The sequence below is a fragment of the Chiloscyllium punctatum genome, chromosome 3 (genome assembly GCF_047496795.1).
Source record: "Chiloscyllium punctatum isolate Juve2018m chromosome 3, sChiPun1.3, whole genome shotgun sequence".
In the NCBI taxonomy this organism is placed as follows: Eukaryota; Metazoa; Chordata; class Chondrichthyes; order Orectolobiformes; family Hemiscylliidae; genus Chiloscyllium; species Chiloscyllium punctatum.
The window spans coordinates 82,866,435-82,882,715 of record NC_092741.1 but is presented as its reverse complement, the minus strand read 5'-3'; the positions used below and the strand labels follow the sequence as shown (position 1 = coordinate 82,882,715).

The 16,281-nt window shown below is 38.2% G+C and overlaps 1 protein-coding gene across 13 annotated transcripts in view; it reads left to right on the top strand.

Annotated features, from left to right (window-relative positions):
• fam184ab (family with sequence similarity 184 member Ab) overlaps nt 1-16,281 on the top strand; it is a 172,494-nt gene that overhangs the window by 131,449 nt on the left and 24,764 nt on the right. For 6 of the 13 annotated variants that reach the window (XM_072555910.1, XM_072555901.1, XM_072555904.1 and 3 more), the window contains 4 exons: nt 3,058-3,175; nt 7,962-8,066; nt 8,248-8,453; nt 12,605-12,685. In XM_072555910.1, the coding sequence (XP_072412011.1) occupies nt 3,058-3,175; nt 7,962-8,066; nt 8,248-8,453; nt 12,605-12,685 (510 nt within the window). Of the gene's footprint in view, nt 1-3,057; nt 3,176-7,961; nt 8,067-8,247; nt 8,454-10,026; nt 12,569-12,604; nt 12,686-16,281 lie in introns of those variants that run through there. The other 7 variants (XM_072555907.1, XM_072555913.1, XM_072555902.1 and 4 more) reach the window with 6 other exon arrangements.

The following is a 16,281-nucleotide window of genomic DNA, read 5'->3' as shown; positions in this document are numbered from 1 at the left end:
ATCTCATCATGATCCAGCTGTTATTTTAGCCAACTGACTGACAAGGCAACCACTGTGATGTCTCCACTTGGAGAACCTATTGGGCAGAAGAGTTGGGGTTCAGATGCCAATGTTTTATTCAGCTTCATTCATTTTCTTTGATGGGGTTAAGTAGGAGACAAATGCTGCCCATATGTGGAAGGAACATTTAATCCTTCTTGAGCCTTGTTCCCTATAACTGGAGTGCTGGGACTAATTGCTTTTGCCTTGGTGTCATCCTCTTATGCTTGACATTCTAATACCAGTCCACCAGCCAGCTGATGCTTCCAGCTGGTTTTAGACCAGCAACAGAACAGAGCATGGCATGATAATAAGAGACTTAAAATTACCCAGGCCTCTCCCTCCTAAGATCAGAGGGCTGACCTCAACTCCTGTTTATCCAATTTCCACCCCAGATTGAAATAGGTATTTTGTCGTTTTTATGCAACCTCATTTGTTTTAAAACCACTGTATAAAGTCATGGTTTTGAAAGAGTTAATGTTGGAGACTGGAATAGGCTCCACCTAATCAGATGATTTCACATTGGCTTGGATGGAGTTAAGTTGAATGTCTTTAGCTCTCATGAAGATCTACATCCACATTTTTCCTCATTGCGTTTGTAACAATGTTCAACATCCTAAAAAAACAACTGGTACTGAGTTGCTATTATGCAATAAATCACATTTCATTCAGGCAAGAACCTCTTGTTAGTGGTTGAACCTCTAACACTGTCAACTAATCAAGTCCTCAGACCCAGTCAAAGGGAAAAGGATTGGTGGCAGCATCGTTACATATAATGCCTGTACCATACACTAAACTATCATCACTAAGGAAGAAGCTGAAGAGGGAGAAATGAATCGACAAATTCTAAGGAAGGCTTGAAACATTAACAGCTTTTTCATGACAGACCTACTGAGCTTTTCCAGCAACTTCTGTATTTGAGACAAATATGTTGTTCAGTTTAGATGAACTCGTGTTGGAGGAGGCTTGTGTGGAGCATAAACAAGGATGCATACAAGCAATTGAGCAAAATCAGCCTGTTCCTGTGCTGTATATTGTGTATAATATTGAAATTCTCTATTTTAACTTATTAGTTTGTCAATTACAATATTACTTTGTTAGTTGCAATAAAGTTGGTAAAGGAAGTTGATATTTCAAAGGCAAATATTTTCTGTCTTCTCTCACCAGCATGTTTGACAGTGGCCTTTACATAAACATAAACAATAATAGCCAAACGAATTCTAATCCTGACCACAGCAAAAATTTTCACAATTAGAAGAATAAATCCACAGTATGTTGCCTTTAAATCTTTATAGACAATATTGATGCTCTCAAGTTTTGGCAACCAACACTTTAAAAGTGCAGCAATTTTATGTGCCATATATTTGATGAAAAATTAAAGTAGCATTCAGACATTCCGATCTCGTTATTGGACATGTCAATGCAAACAGAGAAAATAGTCTCTAAAGTGGTGTAAATGGAGCACAATTGACATTGATGTCTTTAATTTTCACCTTTAATGAAATGATCTGTAAATGTTTCAACATACTTTCCAAAAAATTCTCAATCATTAAACAATCATATCAGTGCATTTTAACCACTCAGCTCCAAAGTTCTCAGTAAGCAATGAGGCTGTACAGCAACTTGTAAGTCCCCATGTCGGCCAAACAAAGTGGGTCATTTAAAATATGGTGTAGCTGTGCTCTGAAATGAATCATCTACGCAAACAAAAATAAAAAAAAGAAAAATGTCCATTGTTTGCTTGCTTCCCAACTAACCTTTGAATGGCTGTTTGGTTTTGCACCGGATTTGTTTGAATGAAGATTTCAGTCATTCATTGTAGCAAATCCTTTTCAACTTATCATTGTAATTTTACACTCTTCCCCTTATGCGGCAAACCTTTAGTAACCTAACTTGGGAAAATAGTCAATAATTATGAGAACAACTATTGAAAGTTTTATAACATTCACTAATTTCCCAATACACTTTATTTAAGGCAGAGAGACTCTTGATCAGTAGGAGAATCAAGGATTACAGGAAAATTGCAAGGAAATGGATGTATAGATTGTCGGATCAGCCATGATCTGGTTGAGGGACTGAACTCCCTACTCTATTTCTTATGGTCTTATCTCCTTTTACAATACTTGAAATGTTATGATTCATGTAGGTTTTTTCTATTTCAAAAAACCTTAGCTTTGAATTCAGTTCTTTTTATGTTGAGCCTCACATGCGATTTGACAGCTCAGTAAATTGTTGTACCTTGGCATTAATCCTTGCAGTAGTCTGAGCCTGTGATAATAATGTAGTTCCTGCATTCCAGGCTCATCAGAAGAAAATGGAAAGATGAAGGGAAAAATGGGGTAGAAATAAGAAAAGAGAGGAAATAGGAAAGGAAAATTATTTAGTAAAGGGCAGAAGTGTCAGGCTTTTTGGCATTATAGAATGGATTTTCTTTGCCCCCCCCACCACCACCATGTATAGTTATCCTCAATTTAGATTTACTGTATATCTGTAGTTGAAGCAAAAATTGTACTTTACAAAGCTCCAGAAGTAGTGGATAACAAAGCCCTATTCTCTTTGAGAAACCTGTAATGAGGGAACATAGGATTAGTAGAAGAGGTTGGAGATTTAGAGGGGACTTAAATGAATTTTGTTTCCAATGGCACCTGATGCATCATTGTTTTGAAAGGTTGGGGGAAGCCAGCCTTTAACATTTAAATATTATCTGTATTTTGGATAGGCACATGAAGGTCCATAAGTTGTAACACACCAAAAATCAGAGAGTGGATTTTGGCTGGATGGCTCCTTTTCAGCCAGCAAAAACACAATTAGCTGAGTGGTTTCCCACTATGCTGCATGATTGAATGAGAAGTTTCATGTCCAATATGTGTCTGTTTTCTATGGTTTTATAAATCACCTTGTGTTGATCTTCTTTCTTACTGATGTACTGATTTCCTGCACATGTAAAATGAAAAGTGTGGACTACCTTAACCTTTGTGCAAAATGCAGAAGGCCTATAATATTGTTGTGTCGTTCCAGATTAGAAGAGGCTGAAGAAAAGTACAGTAACAGAGAATCAAGAACAGAGGATTTACAGCTAATCACTGAATTAAAGGAAATGATCACTGAAAGAGATCAGCTTACGAAAAAATTGATGGTGAGTAATTAATACCTTTGAATGTATTGTCTGACTTCTGGCCAAGAAGAAAAAGTGGTTGTTAATTACCTCATTGTACAGTACTTTTACAGACTACATTCTGACCTTCTGGGCCAAAATCATGATGATATTTTATATTTATGTTTTAAACTTTTAAAGTTTAAATTTCAATTAATTAATCGGTGACTTTTAAATTGAGTTTATGACCAGTTACAGATTAGGCAAACTAAGCTCTGACAGTTGCCAGGAAAATGAGGATCTCAGCCATGATAAAGTGCCATAAGACAACAGAAGTTGTATTCCTTCCCCCAAACCAGTCAGCTCTTATTTTCACAAGAATGGGATTGGAGGCAGTCTGTAGTTTGTGTATGTGCAGTTTCCAGATTCAGCTGACCATTTAAGTGACCTTCATTTAAAGATGCCTCCATTGAAATGGGATTTTGGAGAACCTGGAGTGTGGAGATGTAGACCATTTTAGAGCAGGTCAATTCTCTGTGCATTTCTTTTGGAAAACTAGGGTAACCCTGTTAAAATGGTCCGAGGACATGTTAGAGTAAGAGATCAGTTGCCCTTTGGAAATATTAACTATGGAGAAGATGGTGTGTAAATGGTGCATAAACCCTTGGAATTGTCCAACTTGTCAAGACCTGTCAACAAGAGTTGATCAGTTTCTAGAAGTCGAAAAATGTTTACTTATGAATGACGGCGCTTTCCTCAATAAATTGTAGTCTGCAATATGGAAATTTAAATAATCAAACTATATTTTCTCTCCTAGATTCTTGTGGACTTTTCAAAATTCATTCATGGGATATGTGCATTGTTGGCTAGGCTAGCATTTATTGCCCAAGCTTCACTGCTTATGGGAACATAAGAACCTAAGAGGCAGGAATAAGCCCCTCAGCACTTCAAGCCTGCTCCACCATTCAATAAGATCATGACTAACTTATCGCCAGCTTTCTGCCAGCTCATCATGGACCTCAACTCCCTAATATTTCAAATGTCTTTCTACCTTCTCTTTGAATACTTTCCATGATTTCCACAATTCTCTGGGGCAGAGAATTCCAAGCATTCACTACCCTCTCAGAAGAAATTCCTTCACAACTTAGTTTCAAATATCCGTATTCTGTGACTATGTCTGGAGTTTAAGATTCCTCCACTGAAAGGAACATCTTTTCAACATTACTCTGTCCAGGCCTCTCAGAATATGATCACACATCATTTTTCGAAACTCTAATTAATAAATGCCTAACCTGTGTAACTGTTTTTGATTGGCTGGCAGCTCTATCTGATTGAATTTCTTTCAAACTGGGACCAGAAATTTCACCCTGAGCCAGTTAATGTGTCACAGAAATAGCCAGTATTGCCAGGCAAAAAAGTTAATTGCCAGCCTATAATTCAAAACCTTCATGCCCAATAAAACTGAAATCATTTGGATTAAGGGGAATATCTAAAATCATGGTTATATTTGTTGGAGACCAGTCCTCTCAGCCCCAAGGTATTTATAAAGCTTATTTTCTGGAAGAAGTGGAGATGTTTGCTAATTATTGCACAGTGATGAACTTCATTCAGAATTCCTCAAATAATAAACTATTCCTGGTATGCAAGTAACAAAACTTGGGCCGATAAGGTCCAAGCAAGTATCAGGCAATGATCCTCTCCAATAAAAGACAATCTAATCACCTTCCCTTGACATTCAAATCTCTAACCATCAAGATCGTAGGCATCACCAGAATCTGAGCTGAATCGATCACATAAATGCTGTGTCTCCAAGGATTAGGTCAGGGATTGATAGTTCCACGTTGAGTGATTTACTAGGTAAAAACAATGACTGCAGATGCTGGAAACCAGATTCTGGATTAGTGGTGCTGGAAGAGCACAGCAGTTCAGGCAGCATCCAAGGAGCTTCGAAATTGACGTTTCAGGCAAAAGCCCTTCATCAGGAACCTTCATCCTGATGAAGGGCTTTTGCCCGAAACGTTGATTTCGAAGCTCCTTGGATGCTGCCTGAACTGCTGTGCTCTTCCAGCACCACTAATCCAGAAATTGAGTGATTTACTCCCAACTTCTGAAATACTTTCCACCTACAAGATAAAAGTCAGTATTATGCTCCAATCTCTCTCGCCTAGTTGATTCAACTGCATTGGTACTCAAATGTTTCTACACCATCTAGGGCTACTATTATGCGAATTCTTGCTCTACAGCTCATTCGCAAATTTAAACATCCATTCCCTACTTAACCTACTTCAGTTCATGTTGCTACTCATTAATCCAAACTTTTAATTCTTCTCTGGCCACAGAGGGGAGGTGCCAAAGGACTGGAAGACAAAGTTTGTGAAAAGATTTGTAGCTCGGATGCTCGTTGTTGTGGTTCTATTCACCGAGGTGGGAATTTGTGTTGCAGACGTTTCGTCCCCTGTCTAGGTGACATCCTCAGTGCTTGGGAGCCTCCTGTGAAGCGCTTCTGTGATCTTTCTTCCGGCATTTGTAGTGGTTTGAATCTGCCGCTTCCGGTTGTCATTTCCGTTGAACTTTGCAGTCCGTTGCAGTGGCCGGTGTATTGGGTCCAGGTCGATGTGCTTATTGATTGAATCTGTGGATGAATGCCATGCCTCTAGGAATTCCCTGGCTGTTCTCTGTTTGGCTTGTCCTATAATAGTAGTGTTGTCCCAGTCGAATTCATGTTGCTTGTCATCTGCGTGTGTGGCTACGAAGGATAGCTGGTCATGTCGTTTCGTGGCTAGTTGGTGTTCATGGATGCGGATCGTTAGCTGTCTTCCTGTTTGTCCTATGTAGTGTTTTGTGCAGTCCTTGCATGCGATTTGGTACACTACATTGGTTTTGCTCATGCTGGGTATCGGGTCCTTCGTTCTGGTGAGTTTTTGTCTGAGAGTGGCTGTTGGTTTGTGTGGTGTTATGAGTCCCAGTGGTCGCAGTAGTCTGGCTGTCAGTTCGGAAATGCTCTTGATGTGTGGTAGTGTGGCTAGTCCTTTGGGTTGCGGCATGTCCTCGTTCCGTTGTCTTTCCCTTAGGCATCTGTTGATGAAATTGCGCGGGTATCGTTTTTGGCAAATACATTATATAGGTGTTCTTCTTCCTCTTTTTGCAGTTCTGGTGTACTGCAGTGTGTTGTGGCCCTTCTGAATAGTGTCTTGATGCAACTTCTTTTGTGTGTGTTGGGGTGGTTGCTTTTGTAGTTCAGGACTTGGTCTGTGTGTGTGGCTTTCCTGTATACCCTTGTAGTGAATTCTCCGTTAGAACACCTAACGTCTGCAACACAAATTCCCAGCTTGGCGAACAGAACCACAACGACTGGAAGACAACTCATGTGGTTTCACTTTTCAAGAAAGGGGACTACGTACCAGTGTGTCTCACATCAGTGGTAGGAAAATTTGTGGAGAAACTTCTAAAGGAGGATGTTAATCTCCATTTAGACAGGCATGGTTTGATCAGGGGTTGTCAGCGTGGCTTTGTGAGAGGGACATCATATCGAACAAATCTGATTGGTTACCTCCTCAAAAAAATTCAATCATGTAGGTGAGAGTAGTGCACTTGATGTAGTGTATGTGGATTTCAGTGAAACCTGGGTGACTGATAAAAAAGGTGAAGACACATGGTAACTTGGCCAGTTGGAACCAAAATGTGCTTAGTGGCAAGAGACAGAGAGTGGTGGTAAAAGATTGTTTATGTGACTGATCAATTCTGGGTCCCTTATTGTTTATGATGTTTATAAATAATGCAGGTAACACAAAGACTGACCAGCTGGTTGACAATAAGGAAGAAGATCTTGAGTGACAGAAGGACATAGATGGATTGGTCAGTTAAGTAGATGGAATTTATCTTTGATAAGTGTGAAGTGATGCACTTTGGAAGAAGTAACAAGGCAAGGGAGTCCTCAATGAGTGAAAACTCAGATGGATATTGGTCGAAGGGCATGCAATTATGATACTTAAGGAATCAGTTGACGCCTAGAAAATAAGAGTGGGCAAATTATGTTGGAGTTGTACCCTGACTTTTGTTAGGCCACAACAGGAGTATCGTATGTAGTTCTGGTCACTGCAAAGATGTGACTGAGAGGAGCATAGAGGAGATTCATCAGGATATTGCTTTGGAATGAGCATCTTAGCGACAAAGCAAGGCTGGGTAATCTTGAATTGTTTTCTTTGGAGTGGAAAAGTTAGGGAGACTTGATAGAGGTTATAAAGTTATCAGGGGCGTGAACAGGTTGGTTAGAAAGCAGCTGTTCATCTTAGTTGAAGAGTCAATAACAAGCGAAAATAATTTTTAAGGGAAAGCCAAGAAGTTTAGAGGGGATTTGAGGAGAAACATTTTCAGCCAGAATGGTAAGGATCTGGAGTGCACTGCCTGAGAGGGTAGTTGAGATAGGTAACCTCACAACCTATAAAAAATTCTCAAGGTGTCATAATACTCAAGGCTTATGTGCCTAGTGCTGAAAAGTGAGACTCATGTAAATTTAGTGTATTTTTGGCCATGCAAACTCAATGGGCCAAAGGGCCTCTTCTGTCCAATTTGATTCTAAACTCTAGAATGCTTTTCTTTTGTCTGCTCCTATAAGACCAACTTATGGTTAATGACCATATCAATGACCGACTTCATTGGCCAAGTTTTTGTCCTACTATCTTTTTTTGAGCCTTGGTATTAATTTTTCTCTAACTAAGGTCTTATGAACTATTTAGAATGTTGTATTGTGTTCAACGATATCAATGCAAGTTGTGAACAGGCATAGATATAGATGCATATTTTAAATTTTGATATTTGCTTTTAACAGGATGACAAAAAATTTTACCAGCTGGAACTGGTGAACAGAGAAACAAATTTCAACAAGGTTTTTAATGCTAGTCCTAACGTAGGAGTTATCAATCCTCTAGCTAAGGTTTGTCTCCAAGGAGTATTTATTTTGTAATCAGCTCAGTATTCTGTACTTACCCATAGCTTGTGTTTATTGCATTCAATTCGAACACTTTTATAATCAAATATTTACATTGTAAATTTAATAAACATAACTGAATTTTTTTAAAAATAAATTTTTATGAATTTTTCCTGTTTCTATGCAGCAGAAGAAAAAGAATGAAAGAATTGCTAATCGGTTTGTCAGTGCCCCAAATCTTAGTGCTTTGGAATCTGCTGGAGGAGGAAATGGGCAGCATCAGCATAATCGTCTGGAACCAATTCCAAATTCTCCAGTTCATGATATTGGGTTCAATAGCAACAAACCTCTCCCCCAGACAGTACCTCCAAAAGAGGCAAAACGATTTCTGAGGTGAGCACCAACTCCAGTTTATAACATGAGATATTGAGTAGTCTAGGCTTACATATCTTACACTTTAAGATAATGAAAGGTGGTCCAGTTCAAATATATTGAATTCTTAAGGTGCTTTACAGGTTTGAAATTTAACCTGGTTGTCTATAAGTAGAGATCACAGTCCCAGATTAAGGGTCATCCATTTAGAATGGAGACAAGGAGTGATGTCTTCTCTCAAAGGATGTGCTGAATCTTTGGAATTCTCAGCTCCAGAGAGAATTATATTAATTGTGCACATCTTCGTGGTAGACACAGTTGGATTTTAGGATACCAAGAAATATAGGAAAGTGTAGGCAAGAAGGTGGAATTGACATAGGCAATCGGCCATGATCTAATTGAACAGTAGAGTAATCTTGAAGAGCCAAATCATTCCCCCCTTCTATTTCTGATGGGGATAGAGGTGACTCTGCAAACTGACCATAATTCAAAACTGTACATGTACAATTCATTATTCAGTTATACAGCTAAGATTAGAAAAATCTTTAGAATGGATGACTCTTTGATTTCAAGCTCAAAGTGTACTTTTCTCCTCATTCTGCAATTTATGCATGAATTTAACATTAACTTAATGACTGCCTTCTAATGCATGTGCAGGTGTCATTAATACTGTCATTTTAATAACCTGATAGTGAGTACTGTTAAGTTTGAATTGATATGTATTCAGCTATTATTTTGAAGTTTTGATTGAAATGCTCATTTTCATTCCCTCTTGTGGCATGTGTACTGTGCCTGTGTATTAGTGTTAGAGCGCACTAACCTGAAGGTGACTGCAACATTAGCAATAGGCAGATTTTTTGCTCTTGTATTTGCTAGCAGTTGTGCAATACCAGCTCAGTTTCCACGATCTATGGAAATTTGGGACTTAGCCATTCTGGTCCAGTGGATACACTTTACATCCTTCACAGAGTCACTGTCTTTTGTTTTGATTCACGTTTACTCTGAAGAACCAAGATCATTTCAAAAAGATATGTGTCTGTTAAAGATTTATTTGAAAAATTTTAATCAAGTTGGCATTCGTATTTCAACCAAGCACAAAGCGTGAAGAGAAATAACATCGGTGTATTGAGCTACAATTTAAGGTAGATCTTTGGGTGCATTCTTGGGTCAAATATTTCAAATCAGCATTTTCTCAGCCTGAATTTCAGTTTGCATATTATTGTCACAATATGGAATGTAAAATATATTGCCTTGTTCAATATCATCATCCAGGCTAAATGTGCACCAAGTAATTGTGAAATGGATTTTCATGCATCATAACTGATGGCGTTGTAGTTTAATTTACTGGTTCGATGAATCTAGCAAAACATCTAATACAAATTAGCAGAATTGTGAGTATATCCAAGCTTGGTCACAGCCATTTTAGAAAGAAAATGCCCAATGCCTGTGCTATCTTTGTGTTGGTGCCACTTTAAGTATAGTTTCTATTGAGTGTTAAATGAGATTTGTGCTGTGTGTTACTTGTGACCTGATTGATTCATAGATTCACAATTATGCTTTGAGAAAGAGCCTGTTACTGTTTGTGTTTTTCCAGCAGGAAGGATGGCTACTTGGAGGTGTGAAGCATACTGTCGCAGAGATTAACATAGATATACGCTAATGGGTCTCCTGTCAGAGAATGGTTCATGTATATGTTGCCAGAAAATGAGATTTTTCTTAGAGGTTCCCAATTGACCTTCTACAAATACAGGCTGTGCATTACTTCCTGATAACTAGTGGACTAGATGACCCATAAGGGATCTCTTTCCTATCAGCTGTAGAAAATGCAACTGGTTTACCAGATAACGTTTGTCAAAGTACGCTATATTTAAAACAAGGACAGTAGAGAATTTAAACAGTAGGGTTCTTCATTAGGAATAACATTTTTGAAAAATTTAAAATGAATGAATGTTGCCAAACATTTTTAAATGCATGCAGTGATAGAAGATTTTATTTTCAAAACTGGAATTGTAAGATGTACATAATACTTAGACAAAATTTTATTTCTTGTTTCAGATCATTCTTCATATTAATTATTAACGATGATGTTTAGCCCACTGGCTTATATGTCAGTACTCTATGCCATAAAAGTTACAGTTTCTTCATCTAAGATATTTGTACCTCTCAACCCAATTCTATTCATTTAAAATCAAGGGATTATACTCTGGCAAAATTGGACATGATCATCAGAAACTAGAGAAACTACATTGTAAATAATTACTAAAAGCAAACATAATCCATACAAATTATTTATAATTCCATAGGAGCTGCAAATCATTTTATAAAGTTTACAGAAGTTTATGTATTTGGTAGATGTAAAAACAGAAAAGGAATCTTGCAGCTTTATCTGAAAGAGTTCACATATCTGCATGAGAGATTTCACATTGTTTGCTGTTTTATATTTATTCTTTACTATGATTTGTGGAATGTCATTGCTTTAGTTGATTTGTTATTGTCTGGGTTTTAACAGCTTAATCATTTGTAACTTGCTTTGTTAGGTAGCTGTGACTTGATGTAAGACATGCATTTTTAATTTTTTTATTTTAATAAATACATTTTACAGAACAGCTGTTGTTTTGTTTCTGTGCTTATATTTGCACTGTTAATCACAGCATGTTAGTGCCACTAATTAAACATTATTTACATCCCTTCATGCTATGAAATGGTTTTAAACTAACCCAAATGTTATCTTTTATTTTGCATTCTTATGTTGTATTTTGTGTAAGACTTAAATTGTGATTTAGTTCAATGAAATATATTTTGGTGCTATGTTTTGTGATTTGAAATTTGCAAGACTTCTTTTCCATTCGTATTAAGAAATTATCTTGTAGAACCAGGCCATATGGATAAATCTGTGTCCTGTTACACATGAACAGTAGCTGGAATCCAATGACCTATCTTTCTCACAATGCTTTATTTCTCTTGCCTTCAATTTAACCTGTTGGCCAGAATCTTTCCAGAAAAAAAAGTTATTCATGAGGCAGTATGAATGTACAAATTCTCCAGCAAATCCAGAGGATTAAGAAATATGCCACTAATTATAGATCTCCAGAACTTCTATGAGTTATGCTGCTTCATCATTTGCTCAGCACAAATTGCAACTTATCTTTAACTTCTTTATTATTTTTGAAATCCTGCTGAATGAATTGCCCCATAAATCTGCCAAAGAAAAGGTAGGACCAAACTTAACGGCACTTTTTTTTCAAGAGTTGCACTACTTATAAATGCAAAACCAATCAGTGTCTTCTAGCCTAAAAAGGGAGGAATTTGAACTAAAACCAATATCTCTGGAGAAATTCAGGTCTGGCAGTGTCTTTGGAGAGAAAGCAGAGTTAATTTTTTGACTCCAGTGACCCTTCTTCAGAACTGATAGTAGTTAGGAAAAGATGGTGTGTATACTGAGGACAGGTGATAGGTAAGGGAGTGAGTGGATAGATGTAGATGGAGTCTAGAGAGAGAGAAAGGCATAGAAAGGGATGGGTAAAGGTAAGCCAGGGAAAAATAAAAACTGACCATAAGTAGTTGAAAATGGATTGGCTATGCTGAAAGCAGCCTATCTTGTGACAGGGCCGCCTGAGATGTGAGGGTGATTAAAGGACATAGAAGATGGTGTTCAGACTCTGAAATTATTGAACTGAATATTGAGTCCAGAAGGTTGCAGAGTCCGCAAGTGGAAAATGAGGTGGCATTCTTCAAGCTTGTGCTGAGCCTTGTTGGAGCATTGCAGCAAGCCTGACATGACAGTGTTGGCCAGGGAGCACAATCGAAGTGGTAGGTAACTGGAAGATAAAGGTCATTTTTGTGGAGAACTTAGGTTTTCAGCAAAGCAACCACCAGTTACCCATCTCTTTTTGTCTCTGTGTTTCAACTCGCCAATGTATTGAAACTGTCTTTAAGCAATGCATTCAAACTGTTCACTTTCAATGCATGTATTCAGTTGGTGACGTTTTGTTTTAAAATGTGAATTTTATTTTCTTTTGCTTTCTATTTCTTTGTATTTTCTTTTCAAATTAAGGTACCCTTTCAATATTTCTCTTTTTGCAACTGATTTGAAATTGAGTTAATCCATTGTATTTCACCTATCTTCATTGTTCTTTGGTTTATTTCCCATGGCTTCAATCTTGTTCATTGAGGATTTACACTGTTGATTGCACCATTCAGCAAGGTCTCAGGTGCCCCTTGCTCTACCACACAGTTATAACCGCTCAATTCCAGTAAGTTACTTTTTTTAACATTTGAAGAGTTCTGTGAAATCTCTCATTCCAGCAAGACCTGGCCCAATATTAAATGTTGACATGTTTTCTGCCAGAATTGCTAATTCTGCACTCCAAAGCATTCAAACCCTCTTGTATATTTTTACCTTTACTTGCTACTGTTAATTTATTTTATTTATCCTTACCTGTGAGAAGTCATCCTAGGGTTAATGGAAATATTGTGGTAAAAAAGATTAATCTTAGACAGTATTGCAAAGTATGTAGAGTCACATTGAATGGCAGTTATATGCCCACCCAATATTCTGATCCACTGAAGTAGTAACCTTCTTCCCTTTGAGTCAGAATGTTGGGTGTTGATATGTAATGTCGAACTTTGAGCACTTAAATTAGGCTACAACCTCAGTGTAGAGTACAAAGAACCAGTATTGTCTTTCAGGTGAGATGTTAAATTGATGGTTAGGCCACTGTTGGAATATTGTGTGCAACTCTGGGCTCCTTCCTATCGGAAAGATTTTGTGAAAGGGTTCAGTAAAAGATTTACAAGGATGTTGCCAGAATTGGAGGATTTGAGCTGTAGGGAGAAGTTGAATAGGCTAGGGCTGTTTTCCCTGGAGCGTCGGAGGCTGAGCGGTGACCTTATAAGATCATGAGGGGCATGGATAGGATAAATAGACAAAGTCCTTTCCCTGGGGTGGGGGAGTTCAGAACTAGAGGGCCTAGGTTTAGGGTGAGAGGGGCAAGATATAAAAAATTCGACCTAACGGGCAACTCTTTCACGCAGAAGGTGGTATGTGTATAGAATGAGCTGCCAGAGGAAGTGGTGGAGGCTAGTACAATTGCAATATTTAAAAGGCATATGGATGCGTATATGAATAGAAAGGATGTATGTTTTCTCGCTGAGCTGGAAGGTTCATTTCCAGATGTTTCATTACCCTACTAGGTAACATCTTCAGTGGGCCTCTGGGTGAAGCAGTGCTGATGATTCCTGCTTTCTATTTATATGTTTGGATTTCTTTGGGTTGATGATGTCATTTTCTGTGGTTGTTTCCTGTTGTCGACTGGGACAACCCATCCATCCTAGTACAAGCCAAACAGAGACAAGCATGAGAATTCTTAGAAGCAGGGCATTCCAACGCGAATTCTATCAACAAACACATCGAGTTAGACCCCATCTACCACCCCCTGAGAAAAAGAACCAGAAATGACACCACCACAGGAAATGACATCACCAACCCAAAGAAACCAAGACATATAAATAGAAAGCAGGAATCAGCAGTGCTTTGCCCGGAGGCCCACTGAAGATGTTGCCTAGTAGGGTGACGAAACATCTGGAAATGAACCTTCCAGCTCAGCGAGCAAACCTATATCTAGAACCTCAACCTGAGCTACAAATCTTCTCAAAACTTGCTATGAATAAGAAGGGTTTGGAGGGATATGGACCAGGTGCTGGCAGATGGGATTAGATTGGGTTTGGCTATCTGGACGGCATGGACGAGTTGGACCGAAGGGTCTGTTTCCGTGCTGTACATCTCTATGACTCTATTTGCGATTTCGAAATGAACAAAAGTAGTGAAGGTGACGTAGTACTCTGACCAGAATTTAGCTCTCAGTTAGCATCACTAAAGCAACTTATTTGGTTTAAGGTTTATCTCAGTACTTATAGGATTATGCTGTGCAATTTGGCAGCTGATTTTTCGACATAACAATAATGACTAACTTTGCTAGATTATTTATTGAAGGCGACAAAGCACTTTGGAATCTCATAATATTGTGAAATGCAAGTATTTTTAATGTAAGTATTCTTCTGTTTTTCCCACATTTACATCTTTTCCTTAATTGGAGCATTTCAGGATGATCGTTCTATGTTTGGTGTTCAGTGCAGTTTTGATAAGTGAAAGACATGAATTTATAACTCACTTAATATGTAAAACTATGTATTCTGACTTGGTTCTCTTGATAGACACAATTAACCCTCTTCATTTAGAAACCAGAATGTCCTGTTGATCAATAATTTTATCATGGAGGACATGTCGTGACTTGTTCAGGAAAACTTAAGCCATGAAAAGCCGGAAGAATAATTAATGTTTTTGTTTTGAAGAATTTCTTTAATGTCCACCAACCAACTTTCAAGAATTATATAGTTGTTTTAAAATATTGCATTGCCATCTTCAGTACTTTGTTTGCTTGTTTCTGTATCAAGGTAAATAGAAACATCAGGCTTATGCATGCTTGCCCCTATACAAAAATGTTTTGCCAAAAAGTGGAAGCCAATTCAGGACAGACCACTGCAAAAATATTTTTCAAAATTTTCATGTTATTAGACACATCCCAAGAGGTTATGCCCATAAATTATTATCCTACATGAATTTTCTTTCTGTTCCATAAGGCACAGAGATATCTCTTTCCAGACCTACAATTATAGCTGTTTCCTCTTTTCAAATAATAATAATCTGTTTCATGAGTCATTCAGCCTAGAGCACACCAATGGAACAGAACAACTCCGTCTGTTCCAAGCACCTCAAACATGCATTGGCCCAAAAATTGAGTGTGCAGGCACCAGACCTCTTTGCAAGAGGGGCAGTATAATATTTTCTAAGAACACCTGAATTTATAATGAAATCAACCTTCTGACAAACTTCCTTATTTGAAAAAATAACACTGGTGGTTCAGTGAGCATACGTGACATGATGTCAAAGTATTCAGAAGACTATAATAATATTTGGAAGTCAGCACTAATTAATGTAAGAAAATATATATGTTTGTCAAACTTGATTGAAGTTGTAACTAGTGAATTGATGAGGGGAACTGTGAACATCGTGCTTTTAGATTTTCAAGCATTCACAGAGGGGTAAGTAGAGAGAGAATAAATCAGCAAGGTGGCCTTTGTGTGGAGCCACAGGAGGTGAGGATTATACTAAATGAGTATTTTGTATCAGTGTTTACTGTGGAGAAGGACATGGAAGGTATAGAGAGTAGGAAAATAGATGGTGACATCTTGAAAAATGTCCACATAACAGAGGAAGAAGTGGTGGATGTCTTGAAATGCATAAAAGTGGATACGTCCCCAGGACCTGATCAGGTGTACCTGAGAACTCTGTGGGAAGCTAGGGAAGTGATTGCTGGGCCTCTTGCTGAGACTTTTTTATCATTGATAGTCATAGGTGAGGTGCAGAAGACTGGAGGTAGGCTAATGTGGTGCCACTATTTAAGAAAGGTGGTAAGGACAAGCAGGGAAGTATAGACCAGTGAGCCTGACATTGGTGGTGGGCAAGTTATTGGATGGAACCCTGTGGAAGAGTATATATATGTATTTGGAAAGGCAACATCTGATTAGGGATAGTCAGCATGGCTTTGTGCGTAGAAAATCATGTCTCATGAACTTGGTTGAGTTTTTTGAAGAGGTCACAAAGCGGATTGATGAGGGCAGAGCGGTGGACGTAATCTATATGGACTTCAGTAAGGCATTCAACAAGGTTCCCCATGAGAGACTGGTTAGCAAGGTTAGATCACATGGAATTCAGGGAGAACTAGCCATTTGGGTACAGAACTGTCTCGAAGGTAGAAGACACAGGATGGTGGTGGAGGGTTGTTTTTCA